This window comes from Natator depressus, chromosome 14, assembly GCF_965152275.1.
Source record: "Natator depressus isolate rNatDep1 chromosome 14, rNatDep2.hap1, whole genome shotgun sequence".
Classification (NCBI taxonomy): Eukaryota; Metazoa; Chordata; order Testudines; family Cheloniidae; genus Natator; species Natator depressus.
Window position 1 is genome coordinate 9,221,872 of NC_134247.1, and position 16,024 is coordinate 9,237,895.

General features: G+C 42.8%; 1 protein-coding gene across 1 annotated transcript; it reads right to left on the reverse strand.

Annotated features, from left to right (window-relative positions):
* Window positions 1-1,207: 1,207 nt before the first annotated feature.
* On the reverse strand, window positions 1,208-14,147 carry RNF135 (ring finger protein 135). Its single transcript, XM_074970893.1, has 6 exons — window positions 13,653-14,147; window positions 9,527-9,616; window positions 8,708-8,938; window positions 5,676-5,838; window positions 3,928-4,026; window positions 1,208-3,138 (listed from the first exon to the last, which is right to left on the reverse strand). The coding sequence occupies exons 1-6, from the start codon at window positions 14,058-14,060 to the stop codon at window positions 2,603-2,605; spliced, it is 1,527 nt and encodes a 508-aa protein (XP_074826994.1). The 5' UTR covers window positions 14,061-14,147; the 3' UTR covers window positions 1,208-2,602.
* Between the last annotated feature and the right edge of the window lie 1,877 nt (window positions 14,148-16,024).

Consider the following 16,024-nt stretch of genomic DNA (forward strand, 5'->3'; position numbering starts at 1 on the left):
GGAATGAGTGAATCTGTCTGTCCAGGCTGTGTCAGACAGACTCACCCACAGTGTAGACAGTCTGTCCCTGCTGGGGCTGTCTGTCCGTGCTCTGTGTGTCTCGCCACGTTGAGGGGCTCTGTATGTCCGTCCATGGAGCAGGCACGTCTGGAACATGAGCGTGTCTGTGTATGTTGGGCGGGTCTTTCCGCGCTCTCTCCACGCTGAGTCCAGGGCTGGCGGAGGAGAATTTCAAACACTGGGGACCCTGGGCCATTGCTGTCCCTCAGTGCAAAGGTTTCAGAGTAGCAGCCGTGTTAGTCTGTATTTGCAAAAAGAACAGGAGTACTTGCGGCACCTTAGAGACTAACCAATTTATTTGAGCATAAGCTTTCGTGAGCTACAGCTCACTTCATCAGTATGCATCCGATGAAGTGAGCTGTAGCTCACGAAAGCTTATGCTCAAATAAATTGGTTAGTCTCTAAGGTGCCACAAGTACTCCTCAGTGCAAAGAGACCATCTATGCATCTCGAACCAGCAGGATGCATAGAGGAGTCCTCCTTCTCAGCCAAGTGTGAGGAGCAAGAGTCCCCACGGTGCCACCGGTGCACCACAGGTCAACACCACACAAACTGGACCCTGCAGGCGTAAATGTTCTATGGCCTTTGTTTCCACCTCTGTCTGTGCCCCGATGTTTCCCATAGGCCTAGGCGGTAACGTCTCCTCCAATGGTGTTTCTATTTTACAAAGACAAAGAGGAGTATCTGGTAATGGGTCATTTAGTTACAATAATCAGAAACTTGAATAAAAAGAGCCCATTAAATACCAATCAGGCATTCACAGTGCGGTTTATCACGTGAAATACAACATACTGACTGTAGTATTGTGTAACCTTCCCTCATTTTGTATGTGTAACTAGAAACTAACAGCCAAAGCCAGCACTCCTTACTCAGGTGTAAAACTATTGAAGGCAATGAGAGTTTTGCCAGAGAAAAGGCAATAGGTTTAGGTCCTAAGGGCTAAATCTTGATTCCATCAAAGTCATTTGGAATTTTGCCACTGGTTTCAATGGGATTGTGATTTGGATTTCAGTAATGAAAGACACACAGTCAGATTTTCATATATTTTAATAAAAATATCATCCACATCAATGACACAAAGTAAAAGACAGCAAATGAGACATGCAGATGGTATGTATGAAAAGCCAGAACCAATGTAAAGTGCCCATTTTCAGATTATACGGGAGGGTTATTTTACAAAGAATAACAAATTACAGTCCTGGAGCTGCCGCGATCAGCCTGCATTTGGGAAATTAGAAATGCCCAAATCCTGTTCAGTATGCTCCCCACTTTGTTGCTGCTCTTTCTCTCTTTTCCAAGTCAACTTGGGGAAAGAAATATCACTGTGGTTATGTGCCCGGGCCAACTAGCCTGCATGTCATCCCACGTGCATCATCTCTCGGATCCACACAACAGACCTACATTCCTAGATTCCTGCAAAAACTTATGAATGTGCTTACCTTTAAGCACAAGTGTTGTCCTAATGACTTCAGTCAGTGGGAAGACTTGTGCTTAAAGTTAAGCATATTTGTAAATGTTTACGAGATCAAGGCCGTAAACGCCAATGTTCTGCTTTCCCTAACCGTGCAGAAATCTTCACTGTTGGAAATACGCAAATATTGGAGCCTAGATCCTCCATGAAGATCAGAGAGCAAAATTTTACTCTTAGGGCCCTGATCTTGCAAACACTTAGGCACATGTCAATGTACTCTGTACTGCAGCATTTGCATTTTGCAGGGCCCAAAGAAAGGGGAGAGAAAGCAATGGGGAGAAGACAGACTTTTGTTTGAATGCTACATCTGTGCACAAGTGCAGGACAGGGCAACTCAGCTAGAAGGGACCAAAAATATGCAGAAGTAGGGTGGGGCAGTCACTAGACACTATAGCATCTGAGATATCATCTCTGAAAAAAGATCACAGAGGAATGTGTGTACCCAGGTACAGAAGTGTAAATGTATGTTAAAGCCTTGCATTTAGATATATGTAACAGCAACAAAGCAGGGAGGTCTCTATGGCAAACACAGGAGATTTATTACTTAATAGCTTCAGAGAAATTATTCCTAAGTATTCCAAATATTATTAACAATGTTTTTGAGTGTATTAAATGTTTGTGTGCCATGAAAATGTAGGTACTCCCTTTTTCAAGCTGACTGGGAATTGTTATGAACAGCTACATTCAGGGTTTTACATACAATAGCTCTGAGGTTTGACTCTGCCTAAAGCTTTATGAGAAGACACAATTGTGGCCTGTGCTTGAGCAAAAAGTTAAGCTAAGTTAAGGTGCAGGAAAACAGGGAGTGTAACCGAGTTAAACATAACACCCCCAGACCCTGCTTTAACAAAGACAGGGCAGATCAGGCAGGATTTGTAACAAGGAGGGAGAAGATAGAGAAAAGCAGAAGAAGAAAACATATCAGCTGTTACCTTCCCACTATGCTAGAGATGGTAGCCCTGCATCATGATATAAAAGCCTCACATCCAAAACATAAAGCTCTATAAGAGCTCTATTCTTGCAACCCTGCAATTCACAGCTTAAATCTTCAGTTTCCATAAGAACTGCAGACTAGTCCCTGTTGATATGATTTATAGTTAAGGATCCTTCTTCATCCAAACCATACAGCCAGAAAGCAGGGTAAACAGGATGTAGGATATTGATTTCAAATGTATGCAAGAGTGTTTCTTTATGAGTGAGAGAATAAAATGACAGGTGCTTGTTTGCAAGATCAAGGAAAACTCCAACCTTCAGGGGTCTGTCTTCACTTAACTGGGTTTCCTGGTTCCTGTGCCATGCTGACAACTGTTTATTCTTACCAGTCCATTCCACACACCAGGATAATTCAGTTCTCCCCAGCTGATCTTTTCTACCAATATTTCCATCAGCAACTCCAACAGCCCATCCGCCGCTGTCCTTGGTACTTACTTCCCAATAATGGCGTCCTTCAGAGAAACTTTGAGAACACATCACTTGGCTGATGCAGAATCTCTTGGGAGTTGGTTCATAAGGAGGTGGAAAACGGGATACAATCACTTTCTTATTCTCAGATGTGATCTCCAGGTTACGATGGATTCTTTGGGGATCAAAGGTCACGTTCACTGCCCCTAAAATAGATAATAGAAAATTTCTAACCTGAAGGCACCAAGGAGACTGGGCAATGAAACATTTTCAACAAAGGTGAAACACAGCCAAAAGTTGAAGTGCCCTCTGCATACTGCTGGATGTGTACCCCAATAGGGTAATCCAAATGCCAGCTTTCTAGCAGTGAACAAACACTGAAGCTTAACAAAATAATAATAATAATATTAATAATTAATTCATAAATTGCCTGGTCCAGCAAATTGCTGAGAACCATTAATTCCCACTGAACTCCAGGGGCCAAATCCAGGGCCCAGTCCTTACTCAAGGAAACTCCACTCACTGACTGCCAGTACTGAGTAAAAACTCACTAAGGACTCTGGATTTGGCTCACAGACTTCAGCAGAAGCTAAGGGTACCTACAACTTGGACTCTGTCCCCAATCACAGTCTTACAACACAATGATCCCATTACCGATATAAATGGAATACTTACCACCCCCATCAGAATCGAAGTAAACACGAGTTCATTTGAACAAGTTACCATATAGTTTTTAGACTGATATGTTTGAATAGTGGTTAAGCTACAGATTCAGTACTTTGTATTATGTTGTGAAAATTTCTTCTTTTAAAATAAATAATTTATTGAAAAGTAAACAGCCAGATCCTTAGCTGGTGTAAATGGGCATTGCTCCTCTTATGTCAATGAAGCTACACCAAATCAGAGCAGGTGAGGGTCTGGCCCTGTTGGTGAACGTTCTAAAATCCTTCATTTTAATATTGCTATCCAGTGGTCACATTGGTTTACATACTTACACTGAGAAAACTGACTTGAAATAACTGGTTCTGGGTTGTCAAAGGCAGACACCACAGATGTGGAACAGACACTCCTCTCCTGACGCAAAGCTACAGATTCTAATAAATGTGGAGGGAAAAAAATCTTTCTGTTAGAGGTTTCTTTGAATAAAAGGCAAACAACAGATTCATGAACCAAAATACAGTTGCAATGGCTAATAGTTACTGTACATGTCAAATAGGAAAAATATAATAGCTGGCATTTTTAAAAAGGCTCTCTGACCTACATTTCTAGATGAATGTGTATGCAATTACTCATGCAAAGATATTTGTGCAGTTGGTATATATATTTTACATCCATAATTATCAAAACATTTTGCATGCAGGTGCAGTCCCTCTACCTACATATGACCAATTAGATGTGTAACAGACCAGTTAGGCATGATTTGTACAAGTAATCACAAATTAACTCTCTATTCTATACAGGTTCCTATACTGTGCTCATCACTGTGGTATGTGTAATTGCATGAGTATTTCTAAAACATTAAATACTTCCACTCATGGAACTGTCTCTATGATTTGAAGTAACACTGTAATGCAAATTTGCAAGACTGCCACTTGGAACTCTCTTTGTACATCTGAGTCACTCTCAACATTAATCTGTACAGTTCTGGTGAAAGGTTTTTTGGCACAAGTGTTTTGGAAACAACTTTGCTTTTATGTTAATACTTTGTACTTCTGTTGCTGCCTGCTGCATAGGGTCCCAATCCTGCAAACACCTATATGCATGCTTAAAATTAAGCATGTGAATAAGTGTTTGCAGAACTGGTACCCCAGCCCCCACAGTACAAAGACTATACTTGAAAGGAGAATAACAAAAAATCAAAAGAGACTACTCATTGGAAACATTCACTAGGGAGGATCTGCTCACAGCTAACTCCCTCTTGGTTACATTATTCTGAAGTTTTCTCATTAATGGGGAAATGAGACTCTCGTTCAGTTTCTTATTGCATTTGAAAAGTTTAGGGCAGGGACCATGTCTTTATTTCTGTTTGTACAGCACCTAGCACATAGTGCTTTATAAGTAATCATTTCTACTGTAGGCCTGTGGTCCTTAGGTTGAAGTTCTCCTAATCATCTGCTGCATGGATAGTCCCCCTTCTTAAGCATAAGAACTAGGAACATGAGCAAATATTGAGCCAAATCCCAAAGTCCTTGCTAAAGCACAACTCTCTGTGAGCAAGAACTTGGGAATTTGGCCCATTCTTAGTAAAGACTACTTCTGGTCAGCATTTCTTTTAGGAAAATCGTTTACATTGATATCTAAAAGAGTAAACAGAGAATGAAACATAACTGATCTGTTTCCAAATTGCTTCTAGTCAGTTTCACTTTCTGGTTCCCATGGTCCATAGAATAGCACATTATTATTTTGGTCTTCAAAACTGCAAGGGAATTTGGAACACTCCCTCCACCTCAAAAAACCCCCCAGAGTTTTAAAAAATGCTACAAACACCTCTCTATTTCTATTATACTCAGCAATACTTTTTAAAAACAAATCTTACATTTTGAGCCCAAACTTCCTAGCAGTGTCCCTCTACGTAATATAAGTACAACCCTGCAAACAAGGTGCCAAACAAGGTGTTGACTTCAAAGGGAGGTGACAGTGCGGAGACCCTCCAGGAGTTGCTCAGCAGCACCTTGCACAATCAAGTCCTGTAACAAGTCAAGAGGTTTCACAACAAAAGAAGACACAAATAAAGTAAATGTACCTTGTGGCAGCTGGGCAGGATATTTCTTCAATATTAACATTTCCAATTGCTTCTTGAGCTCTTCTACAGCACTTGTGACAATACTAATCTTCTTAGCATCAAGAGTAATTTTATTCATTATTATCGGAGAGCCTATGTAAATTTCTCTTTTGGATGATGTATCCTAACAACGACAGAAAAGATGAATGCAAGGGTAGCTTGAGCTAAACAAATGGCAATAATTCCATCAAGAATTTCTGGTGACTTCATAAAGTCAGGAGAGGAAAGTACCAGTGAGCTCTCCAGAAATCTTATACTTTACAGAGAGAGTTTTCTTTATAATATTGTGATCAGAGGAGAAGAACCTGAAACCCTGCTGAAAATATTGAAAGAGATGTTCTTGATCAAAAATGAAAATAACATATTTTCTCCAACAGAACTCATACAGTGACTTGTCTCTGTAGTCAGATCATAGTTTGTTTAAATAAACAGCCACCCGACCCCCACAGATATGATTTCTTTCTCTCTAGACTTTCTTCTCAGACTCTAGAGATCTGGGGGGTGAAATTAGAGTTTTTGAAAACTACTCAGTCTTAGATTAATAGAGTCCAATGCCAGAAGAGATCACTGTGATCATCTAGTAAGACCGCCTGTATAACACATGCCATAGAACGTCCCTGAAAAAATGAGTAGAGCATATCTTTTAGAAAAATATTCCAAACTTTAAAAATGTAAAAATTGCCAATGACAGAGAATTCATCACAACCCTTGGTATTGTTTCAATGGTTAATCATCCTTATTTCCAGTCTAAATTTACCTAGCTCCAACTTCCAGCCATTAGATCTTGTTATACCTTTCTCTGCTAGATTGAAGAGCCCATTATCAAATATCTGTACCCCACGTAGGTATTTATAAACTGTAATCAAGTCATCACTTAACCTTCTCTTTGTTAAGCTAAATAGATTGAGCTGCTTGAGCCTTTCATCATAAGGTTTGTGTTTTAATACTTTAATCAACCTCGTGGCTCTTCCTGAACCCTCTCCAATTTTTCAACATCCTTCTTGAATTGTGGACACCAGAACTGGACACAGTATTCCAGCAGCATTTGCACCAGTGTCAAATACAGAGGTAATATAACTTCTCTACTCCTACTCGAGATTCCCCTGTTTATGCATCCAAGAATTATGTTAGCCAGTTAAATAGCATAAGGCCAAGAACTGATCCCCGCAGAACCCCACTAGAAACAATCACCTTTCAGTGGTGATTACATTTTGAGACCTATCAGTTAGCCAGTTTTTAATCCATTTAACGTGTGCCATGTTAATTTTATATCATTCTAGTTTTTTAAACAAAATGTTATGCAAGACCACGTAAAATGCCTTACAGAAGTCTAAGTATATTACATTAGCACTATTACTTTTATCAACCAAATTTGTAATCTCATAAAAAAAAGATGTCAAGTTAGTTTGACAGGATCGGTCTTCTATAAACCCGTGCTGATTTACATTAATTAATTACCCTCCACTAATTCTTTATTAATTGAATCCCATATCGCCTTCTCCATCTTGCCCCAGATCAACATCACACCAACAGGCCTATAATTCCCTGGGTCATCCTATTTACCCCCTTAAAATATTTACAAATTAGCTTTCTTCCAGTTTTTTGGAACCCGCTCCCCCCAGTGTTGCAAGACTTATTGAAAATCAAAGTTAAGAGACCAGTGAGCTCCTCAGCCTGTTCTTTTAGAGCTTTTCAATGCAAGTTATCTAGACCTGCTGATTTAAAAATATCTAACTTAAGCAGCTGTTATTTAAGATCCTCCTGAGATACTAGTGGAATGGGAAGAGGCTTATCATATGACATGATTTCATCATCTCTTCTTTTCCCCAAATACAGAACAGAAATATTTATTGAACATTTCTGCCTTTTCTGTATTATTATTAATAATTCAACAATTTCCATCTAGTAATGGACCAATACTGTCATTAGGATTATTTTTTATCCTAATAAACTTTAAAAACTCCTTCTTATTGTCCTTGACTCTGCTGGTCATATATTTCTCCTTTCATCACTTTGCTTCCCTTATCACTTTTCTACAATTCCTATCTTCTGATTTATATTCCTCTTTCTTCCATTTGTTATATATATATATATATATATATATATATATATATATTTTTTTTTTTAATAGATACCTTCATTCCTCCTCTAAACCAGGTTTTTTTTTAACTAATACAGCCTTCTTTCTCAATTGTCAGATTGTGGCTTTTTGTACATCTGGATCCAGGTGCAGGATCTAGTGTTGAGTTCCCTTCTCCCAGTGGTTCTAATGATAATGCCCAGGCCCAAGGTCTGGCTACTCAACACCATTGTGCCTTCCTCCTGCTATCCCCCAAAAATGCTCTGCAAGAGCAGTGTCAAAGTGGTGTCAAAATGGGCTCTGTTAGGAGCTCTGGGCAGGCAGTTTTCAAAAGCACATTTAATATATATTTAATGATTTTATAAGACGCTTATACTTTTATATGTAAACATGCCCTTTGTCTGTAAAAGGGAAATATAACCAAATAATTGGATCTTATCTTTGCTTTGGATTTGAGTGAGAGCTGTATTTAAAAACACCAGTCTCTAGAGATGAAAGACTTGTGCATTAAGCCACCATACAAACAAGCCTGCCTCACTCTGCAAAAAAAACCTTTGGTTCTGAATCTGCACCCAGAAGCTCGGTCAACATTTTTTATTTTTTTTTCAAATTCCTCACCTGTAAGCTCTCCCTGGTGCCACTCCACCAGTAGCAGCCGTGGTGGGAGCCCTACTTAGACCAGCTGCCGGCGCTGTAACTCCCGTGTTGTCTAACCCTGCTCAGAGCAGGTCTAAATGGCATTGTGGTTATAATGGCAGCATCCGATCTACACTACTGCTCTCACTGTTGCTACCCTGGTTGTTCTACACCAGTGAGAGTGCAGCATTGGGAAGTCTGAAGAAGAGTACTAATGCAGGTAGTGAAAGTTGCACATGCTCAGTACATGCTCATTGGCCCATAGATTTCTACTTACGCTCAGCTGCTCCATCGCGTTATTTTGCAGCCTGTTTTGCAGCTGGGTTTTGATTTCTGTGAGCATGTTCAATTTCGCGGTGAGCTGGCCAATCATTTCTTCTATTTTCTGTTGAGCCACTTGTTGCTCTTGTCCAATGACCATCAGTGTGGCTCTCTCTTGTGTTTCAAGGTACTGTTTCATGGCACAGAAGTCTTCAGTAATCAAGCCTTTGATATGAGACACGTATTCCTGAAAGGTAGCAGATGTGGCGTGAGTTCTGTTAGCAACAAGGAGCTGAGGAACATCAGCATCTAAAGCCTGATCTAACCCGCTCTGGCAAGTGACCACTTCATTTCAGCACAATTATTTTTATTCAGAGGAAGACAGTGCTCTTAATAAATACACATACTTGGCAAAATCCTGCATTGGCTGCAATGGGAGTTTTGGGTTGCCTAGGAATACAGAGTTGGGCTACTGAAAGGACAGCAGTCCTCAGCCAGTGTCGTAACACGGAGACTGAGATTCTAGCTCAGTCCCTTGCGCTCAGGGCTGTGAGAGGTACAGACATATCACATGCAACTCCTCGGAGGCAGGCAAAAGAGGCAAATAGTGTCCATAAGATTGGAGCAACCACTCTGACCAGCTCCGGAGCATAGTTATAATAACAGCTGATGCCATATCCAACACTCCAGGGGTGTGGGAGTAAAAGGCGGACGCACAGATGGATGATCCTGGGCAGACCCCTTGCCCCATGTGGTCCTAAATAAAGGTGGTCATGCATCTCTCAGTGATGGGTAAACGCATAAATTAAGAGGGGTTGATCATGTGTATACATACATTCATTTCAGTGCTGGCCTGCTTGCTGCTGCTGATGGCATCTTGGGCCATTTCAATTTGCTTGGAGACCTCACTTATTTCCAATTTTGCCTTTAAAGTGAAACATATGAATGTTTATTTATAGAACCCTAGTAGAAAATGTGATAGGATTAGAGGCCATGGTGGGAAAAATACCTGTGCCTTGTTAACACTGCCCTACTTAGCCCCAGTCCTGCGAAGTATTTAAGCAGCATATAATTAACTTTAAGCATGACGCTAATCCCACTGAAGTTGATGGAACTACTCACATACTTAAAATTTTGTCATGAGTTTAACTGCCTTGTTGGATCAGGGCCAGAGACTGTAGGGACTGTCTCTTCATTGTATTTTGTGTAGGATGCCTAAAGCAATGGGGTGCCTAAAGCTGATCTCTGATGGGGTCTTCCTAGATGCTACCACTATGCAAATAATAAATATTCATAATAGTTAATAATAACTGTATCTTTCACTGCTCTTATCCTCATGGAGCTGCAACTGTGGTGAATAAGAAGTCAGATAAGATCTCCATGCTCATATGGCCACTGAAGTCAGATAAGATCTCCATGCTCATAAGACGGGACCTCTCTGCAGCCTTTGACACAAGGTACTACATGACACAGCGGGAGTAGACGGCCCAGCAGTACAGTCTTTCTAACCAACCCTCTCCAGCAGAACTCAGAGTGGTGCAGGGTAGCTGCTCCTTTTCTCCTCAGGCCCCTACCTGTGGGGGGTCCCACAGGGCAGTGGTTCTCAAGCAGGAGTATGCGTACCTCTGGGGGTACGCAGAGATCTTCCGGGGGTACATCACCTCACTTAAATATTTGCCTAGTTTTACAACAGGCTACATAAAAAGCACTAGCAAAATCAGTACAAACTACAATTTCATACAGACAATGACTTGTTTATACTGCTCTGTATACACTGAAATGTAAGTACAATATTTATATTCCAGTTGATTTATTTTATAATGATATGGTAAAAAATGAGAAAGGGAGCAATTTGTCAGTACTAGTGCTCTGTGACCGTTTGTATTTTTAGTCATTTCAAAATGAGGTGAAACTTGGGGGTACGCAAGACCAATCAGACTCCTGAAAGGGGGACAGTCCTCTGGAAAGGTTGAGAGTCACTGCCACAGGGCTCCTGACTATCCCTGCTTCCACCCAGGATCCACAGGAGAGGGCTGGGAGAGCCAGGGAGACAGGGTGGAATGAGTGGCCAGCAGCAGCTGGCAGATGAGGACACTCAAGTAGACAGCTCCCTGGCGCTATGGCACTGTCACAACGGTGACAGGAAATGAGCTGGGGGAGGACAAGCCAGGGGCGCAGACAGAGCCGGGCCAGAGGGCAGGTGCTGCTGGCTGGAAGCTGGGGCCGCATGGCAGGGTGGCCGGGCTCTGCAGCAGCCCCAGGCAGATGGGGCACCTGAGGTCGCCGGGACCCAGCCATACAGACAGTGCAGCCATGGCTGGGGAGGGCCAGCTCCGCCCTCCTTCCCCTGGGCCCCGCCTAGGCAGGGGAGGGAGCTCTGCATTAGGAGCTGCAGACCCATCCACCCCGCCAGGCGTGGGATCTCCCTCAGGGGCTGCAAAGTTCCCTCCCAACTCCAGCCTGGAGGGGCTGCAAACACACTCCCTTTCTCTCCCTCACTCCGTGGGGCCCCAGCTTGGAGGATACCTTGCCCCAGAGGCTGCAAGCACCATACCAAAGGTAGAAAGAAGAACAGGAGGACTTGTGGCACCTTAGAGACTAACACATTTATTAGAGCATAAGCTTTCGTGGGCTACAGTGCACTGCATCGGATGCATAGATTAGTAAGAAGAAGGTGGGACCTTCTCTGTATGTATATATATCTTCTTACTATATGCTCCATTCTTTGCATCCGATGAAGTGGGCTGTAGCCCATGAACGCTTATGCTCGAAAAAATTTGTTAGTCTCTAAGGTGCCACAAGTCCTCCTGTTCTTTTTGGGGATATAGACTAACACGGCTGCGACTCTGAAACCTGTCATTATACCAAAGGTAGGTGAGTCTAATTTAACGACACACACACACACACACACACACATCTCCCCAGGGGCTGAATTATTTGCTAAAGCCCTGTCCAAAATCACTTGCTACACTAGCATTCGATCCACATGGCCTTGGGAGCAAAAGAGAAACAACAACACTACTAGATTTGGCAACAAACACAGACTCGGCGAAGGACAATGATTAAATACACCTCTTCCCCCCAAAAGGGAAGCCAGTGGTGCCCCAAAATAGCATGGCCTGCATGGAGAGACTTTCCCAGGTGGCTGAGGTTTGGCCTTGTGAAAGTCACCCTGCACCACTAATGTATTTGTGAGAGGCAAGCCCAGGAAATCTACCTCTCCAGAATATCTGTTCCACATCAATCCAACTGCCTGGTTTTCAGCCCAGCCTAACTGAGCCTCTCCTGTCAGAGCTGCAGAATTTTAATGTGGGTGCAATTCATACCATGAAGGCACTGCAGCCACAAATTAGTTACTTAGTGTCTCGAGCCCCTAAATTTCACCTGCTGTTATTTGGTCCCACAATAGTAAATAATAATTTTTTAAATTAAGAAATGAAAGAGCAACTGCAGAGAGGATTACAACAAAAGTGGATCCAAAAATACAATATACCCATTATTAATCATGCTGGACAAAGCTACCTGCACTACAGCGAGTTTTTAATCAGTATATTAGTCCTGGAGGGATTAAGGTATTTTTCTTGTCTTTGCTATTTTAGTTGGACTGTTTGCTGTTTGGGGAGGGGCCCTGTGTGTGTCTATACACAGCCTAGTGCAAGGGTCTCTGATCCTGGCTCAGGTCTCTAGGGGCAACTGTGACACATATCAGTAATTATTTAGTTTTTAAAAGAAATAAAGTGCAAATGAATAAAAGATGACATTAAAATAACTTTAAGGCTGAAAACTGAAAGACAAGAAGAGCAGGAAATGCAGATGTCAAGGTTCTCATGGTAACATTAACTCCTTCCGCCCATTGAATACGTGGAGTGGTTTTGATTATCTGCAGGAGGGGTTCCCAACCTTTGTCTTTGAGGCCCCCGAATATGCTATAAAAACTCCATGGCCCACCCGTGCCACAACTGTATTTCTGTACATAAAAGACAGAGTCAGCATTAGGGGGTAGCAAGCAGGGCAATTGCCCTGGGGTCCCACACCACAGGGATTCCTGCAAAGCTAAGCTACTCAGGCTTCAGCTTCAGCCCTGTGTGGCAGGGTTCAGGGCAGCGGGGCTTTGGCTTTCTGCCCTGGGACCCAGTGAATCAAAGGGCTGCACTGCTTGGCAGACCCCCTGAGGGGGCCATGGACCCCTGGTTGAGAACTGCTACAGTGAGGTGTTACGGAATGACTCTTACTGACTTCAATGAGAGTTGGATTGGGCCCAATGTGTGCCCATCACTGTGATATCTAGGTGCCAATCAGTCAAGTAGTATTAGTTAGGTGGTTGTACTTTGGTATGTACAGTGCACCTCAATTACACCTGGGCAGCCCCTTTGTCTTTCCATTGACTTCAATGGGCTTTGGATCAGGCCCTCAGGCCATTAGTCGTTACCAGAAATAAAAGCTGCTTTAGGAAAAGTAATCTGGCTGCCTGTTTCCCTTACATCTGCCCACTAACGTTACTGTCATGGTGATGTGGGAAAGCAAACACAAAGCAGTCAGAAAATGCAAAATGAATGTTGTGACAGCAGTGTTAACTTCTTGGCAAAGACATACCCAAACTCTCTTCTCAAAACCCCAGGGAACTATATCCTGAATTATGGCCCAGTCCTGCAAGGTACTTACTGAGTATGCTGAGCACCCTCAACTCCCAGTTGACATAGAACCATAGAATATCAGGGTTGGAAGGGACCTCAAGAGGTCCAACCCCCTGCTCAAAGCAGGACCAATCCCCAATTTTTGCCCCATATCCCTATATGGCCCCCTCAAGGATTGAGCTCACAACCCTGGGTTTAGCAGGCCAAAGCTCAAACCACTGAGCTATCCCTCCCTCCACATCAGGCCCTATAGTTCTTACAAGTGTTAGGTATTATTGATTACTTAATTATTATTATTTATTTAAATATGCAGCACACAGTAAATACCTTGGTCTCCCATGCTCTCCTGTCTGGGAGAAGCCCAGCTTGAGAATTCCGAGCCCAGGCTTCACCGGCTTCTTGATCATCTTCGCCAAAGAGTTTCAATACTTCCTGGTGTTTCTCTGCCTCACTTTCCTCTCCCTGTTTTTTGGCAGTTCTGTTCAGACACTGCTGGACTATTTCCACCGTGTTGGCCAGCGACCTGTTTGAGATTAAGTTTTCCTGCTGAAAGCTCTTCCTACAATGAGGACAGCGGACATCGGTTCCTGGGTCCTTGCAGTGCTGGGTGATACAGGCTCGGCAGAAGCTGTGGGAACATTTTGTGATTATTATTGGGTCTTTAAAATAGTCCAGGCAAAGAGAACAAGTCACTTCGTCCTGGAGATTTTTGACAGGATTAGCAGCAGTCGCCATGGCCCCCAGGAGAGAGAAAAGACAGAACTTTCAGTTTCTTTTATGCTTATGAAAGATTGTCCACCAGTGAGCTCAGAGGGGGAGGAGCCTTCTAGTCCCTTTTCACCCGTCTGTTACGTAGGAGTCCAACCCCCAGTCAGAATTCTGTCTTGGCAAATATTTGCCACTGTATAATCTAAATCATTGGATCTATAATAATATTCATAGGGAGTTGTCCATAGAGATGGGCTCCAATCACAAAGGCAGATCAGGATCTCAAACCTCTCCAAGTTTGGGGCAGTACAGATCTGGGATCTGGTTTTGGCTGGAAATACGCTTTTCCATGAGATGCCTCCCTCCTTCCGAGTTTGTTTTGGGTGTTTGTCTCAGTGTCATGCAATGAGCTGCCTTCTGCTAAACACACAAAGCCTGGCTGCCCAGGACTGAGTGTTAGCAACAAGAGATCTGGCTGAAATTAATCATCACCCGCTTAAGAGTCTCATTATACGAGAAGCCTCTTCAAGGGGAAGTGAACCGAAATAGGACTGCTCAGAAAAATGTCTCCTTAAAGGTATCATATCCATTTTCAGCTTGGTCAATAACTAGAGCCAGCCGTTCTTCCATTCCTTGTCCTCTGCCGCTCTCTTGTGGCCATTTCATTTCACACACAATCAGCCTGATTCTGAAAGCAGCTGAACATCTGCAACTTCTGTGGCAGTCAACTTCAAACCCTTAGCCAGCAGTACAGGGAATCCTCCATTCTTCTTGTTAAAGACAGGTTGAAAAGAGCAGTTCAGTATTTAAAATGGACTGGAAAAGACAAGCTGGATAAAGTAAATAAAAAGCAAGAGACAAAAATAAAACAAACTGATGGATGGGAATCAAGAGACAAAGCTCTAGACATAAAAATAAATTGGGCCAGATTCTGATCTCCTTTGTCATACTGATGGGGCCTACTCCACAAGTGATCCCAGTGGACCACAGAGGCTGCGCTGGGCCAGGGTTGGAGTCATGACTTTAGCACTTGGCACTCTGGAGGATTCTGGGCTGCTGAACAGGCCTGAAGTAGCCCTAGGAGGTTGACCAATCGGATCATTTGTGGAGTATGGTGCCACTCAACACAAGTATCAGAATCTTGCCCAGAGAAAGCATATAGGACAAGCATGTCTCAGTAAGCATGTCCTATCACAATGAAGACCCGAACTATGATTTAAGTTAGAGCGGGGTCTGAGCCACACAGGTTATGTCTACACTGCAACTGAAGGGGTAACTGCAGGTCAGGTGGCATACCCACCCTAGCTTTAATCTGCACAAGACCACCCAGTCTCCTAGGTATGTACTCATATTGCTAGCCCAGACTGAAGCCGATGCTGCTGTGTCTTCATTGCTATTTTTAGCTGTGCTAGCTAGATTAAAGCTAGCCCGGGGATAACTACATATGCTGCAATCATGCCTCCAATTGCAGTGTGGACTTAGCCTAAGTTCAGTATGTGACCCAAATGTCCCCAAAGTTCAGGGGAGCTCTGATCTCGGGATTTGGTTCAGGCTTAAATTTATTTTGAACAGAGAAATGAAACCAGCCATGCAAAACTTTTTGAGGCCCAACAAAATGTTTATTGAAGCTCAAAATGCATCCATTCGTTTCCTGAGAGTGAATTGCCTGGTTTCATGACAAAACTCAGATCACAGCTGGTGATACAGCAGATCTTCGGCCCCCAGCAACCATCAGATACAGCTTGGATCATAATTCTTGTGGGTCTGCATAGTTGGTAGCGCATTAGACTTTCCTGGGTGAAATTCTAGAGCCTGGGTTATCCAGGGGGTCAGACTAGATGATCTAGTGGTTCCTTCTGGCCTTAAATCAATGAATTGTTGTTTTATGGTTTGGCTTCACAGTGTTTAGTTTGGATAAACTCAGAGCAAAAATCCAGGAACATAAAACCATGTGGCTCAAAACTGAGCTAGGGCCTGAAACACCATTCAAG

Coding starts and splice junctions, on each gene's coding strand:
- RNF135 (XM_074970893.1), bottom strand. CDS start 14,060: ATGGCGACTGCTGCTAATCCTGTCAAAAATCTCCAGGACGAAGTGACT. Junction 9,617..13,652: donor GGAGAGCATGGGAGACCAAG/GTATTTACTGTG, acceptor TTCACTTTAAAG/GCAAAATTGGAAATAAGTGA. Junction 5,839..8,707: donor ACGCGATGGAGCAGCTGAGC/GTAAGTAGAAAT, acceptor TGTCGTTGTTAG/GATACATCATCCAAAAGAGA.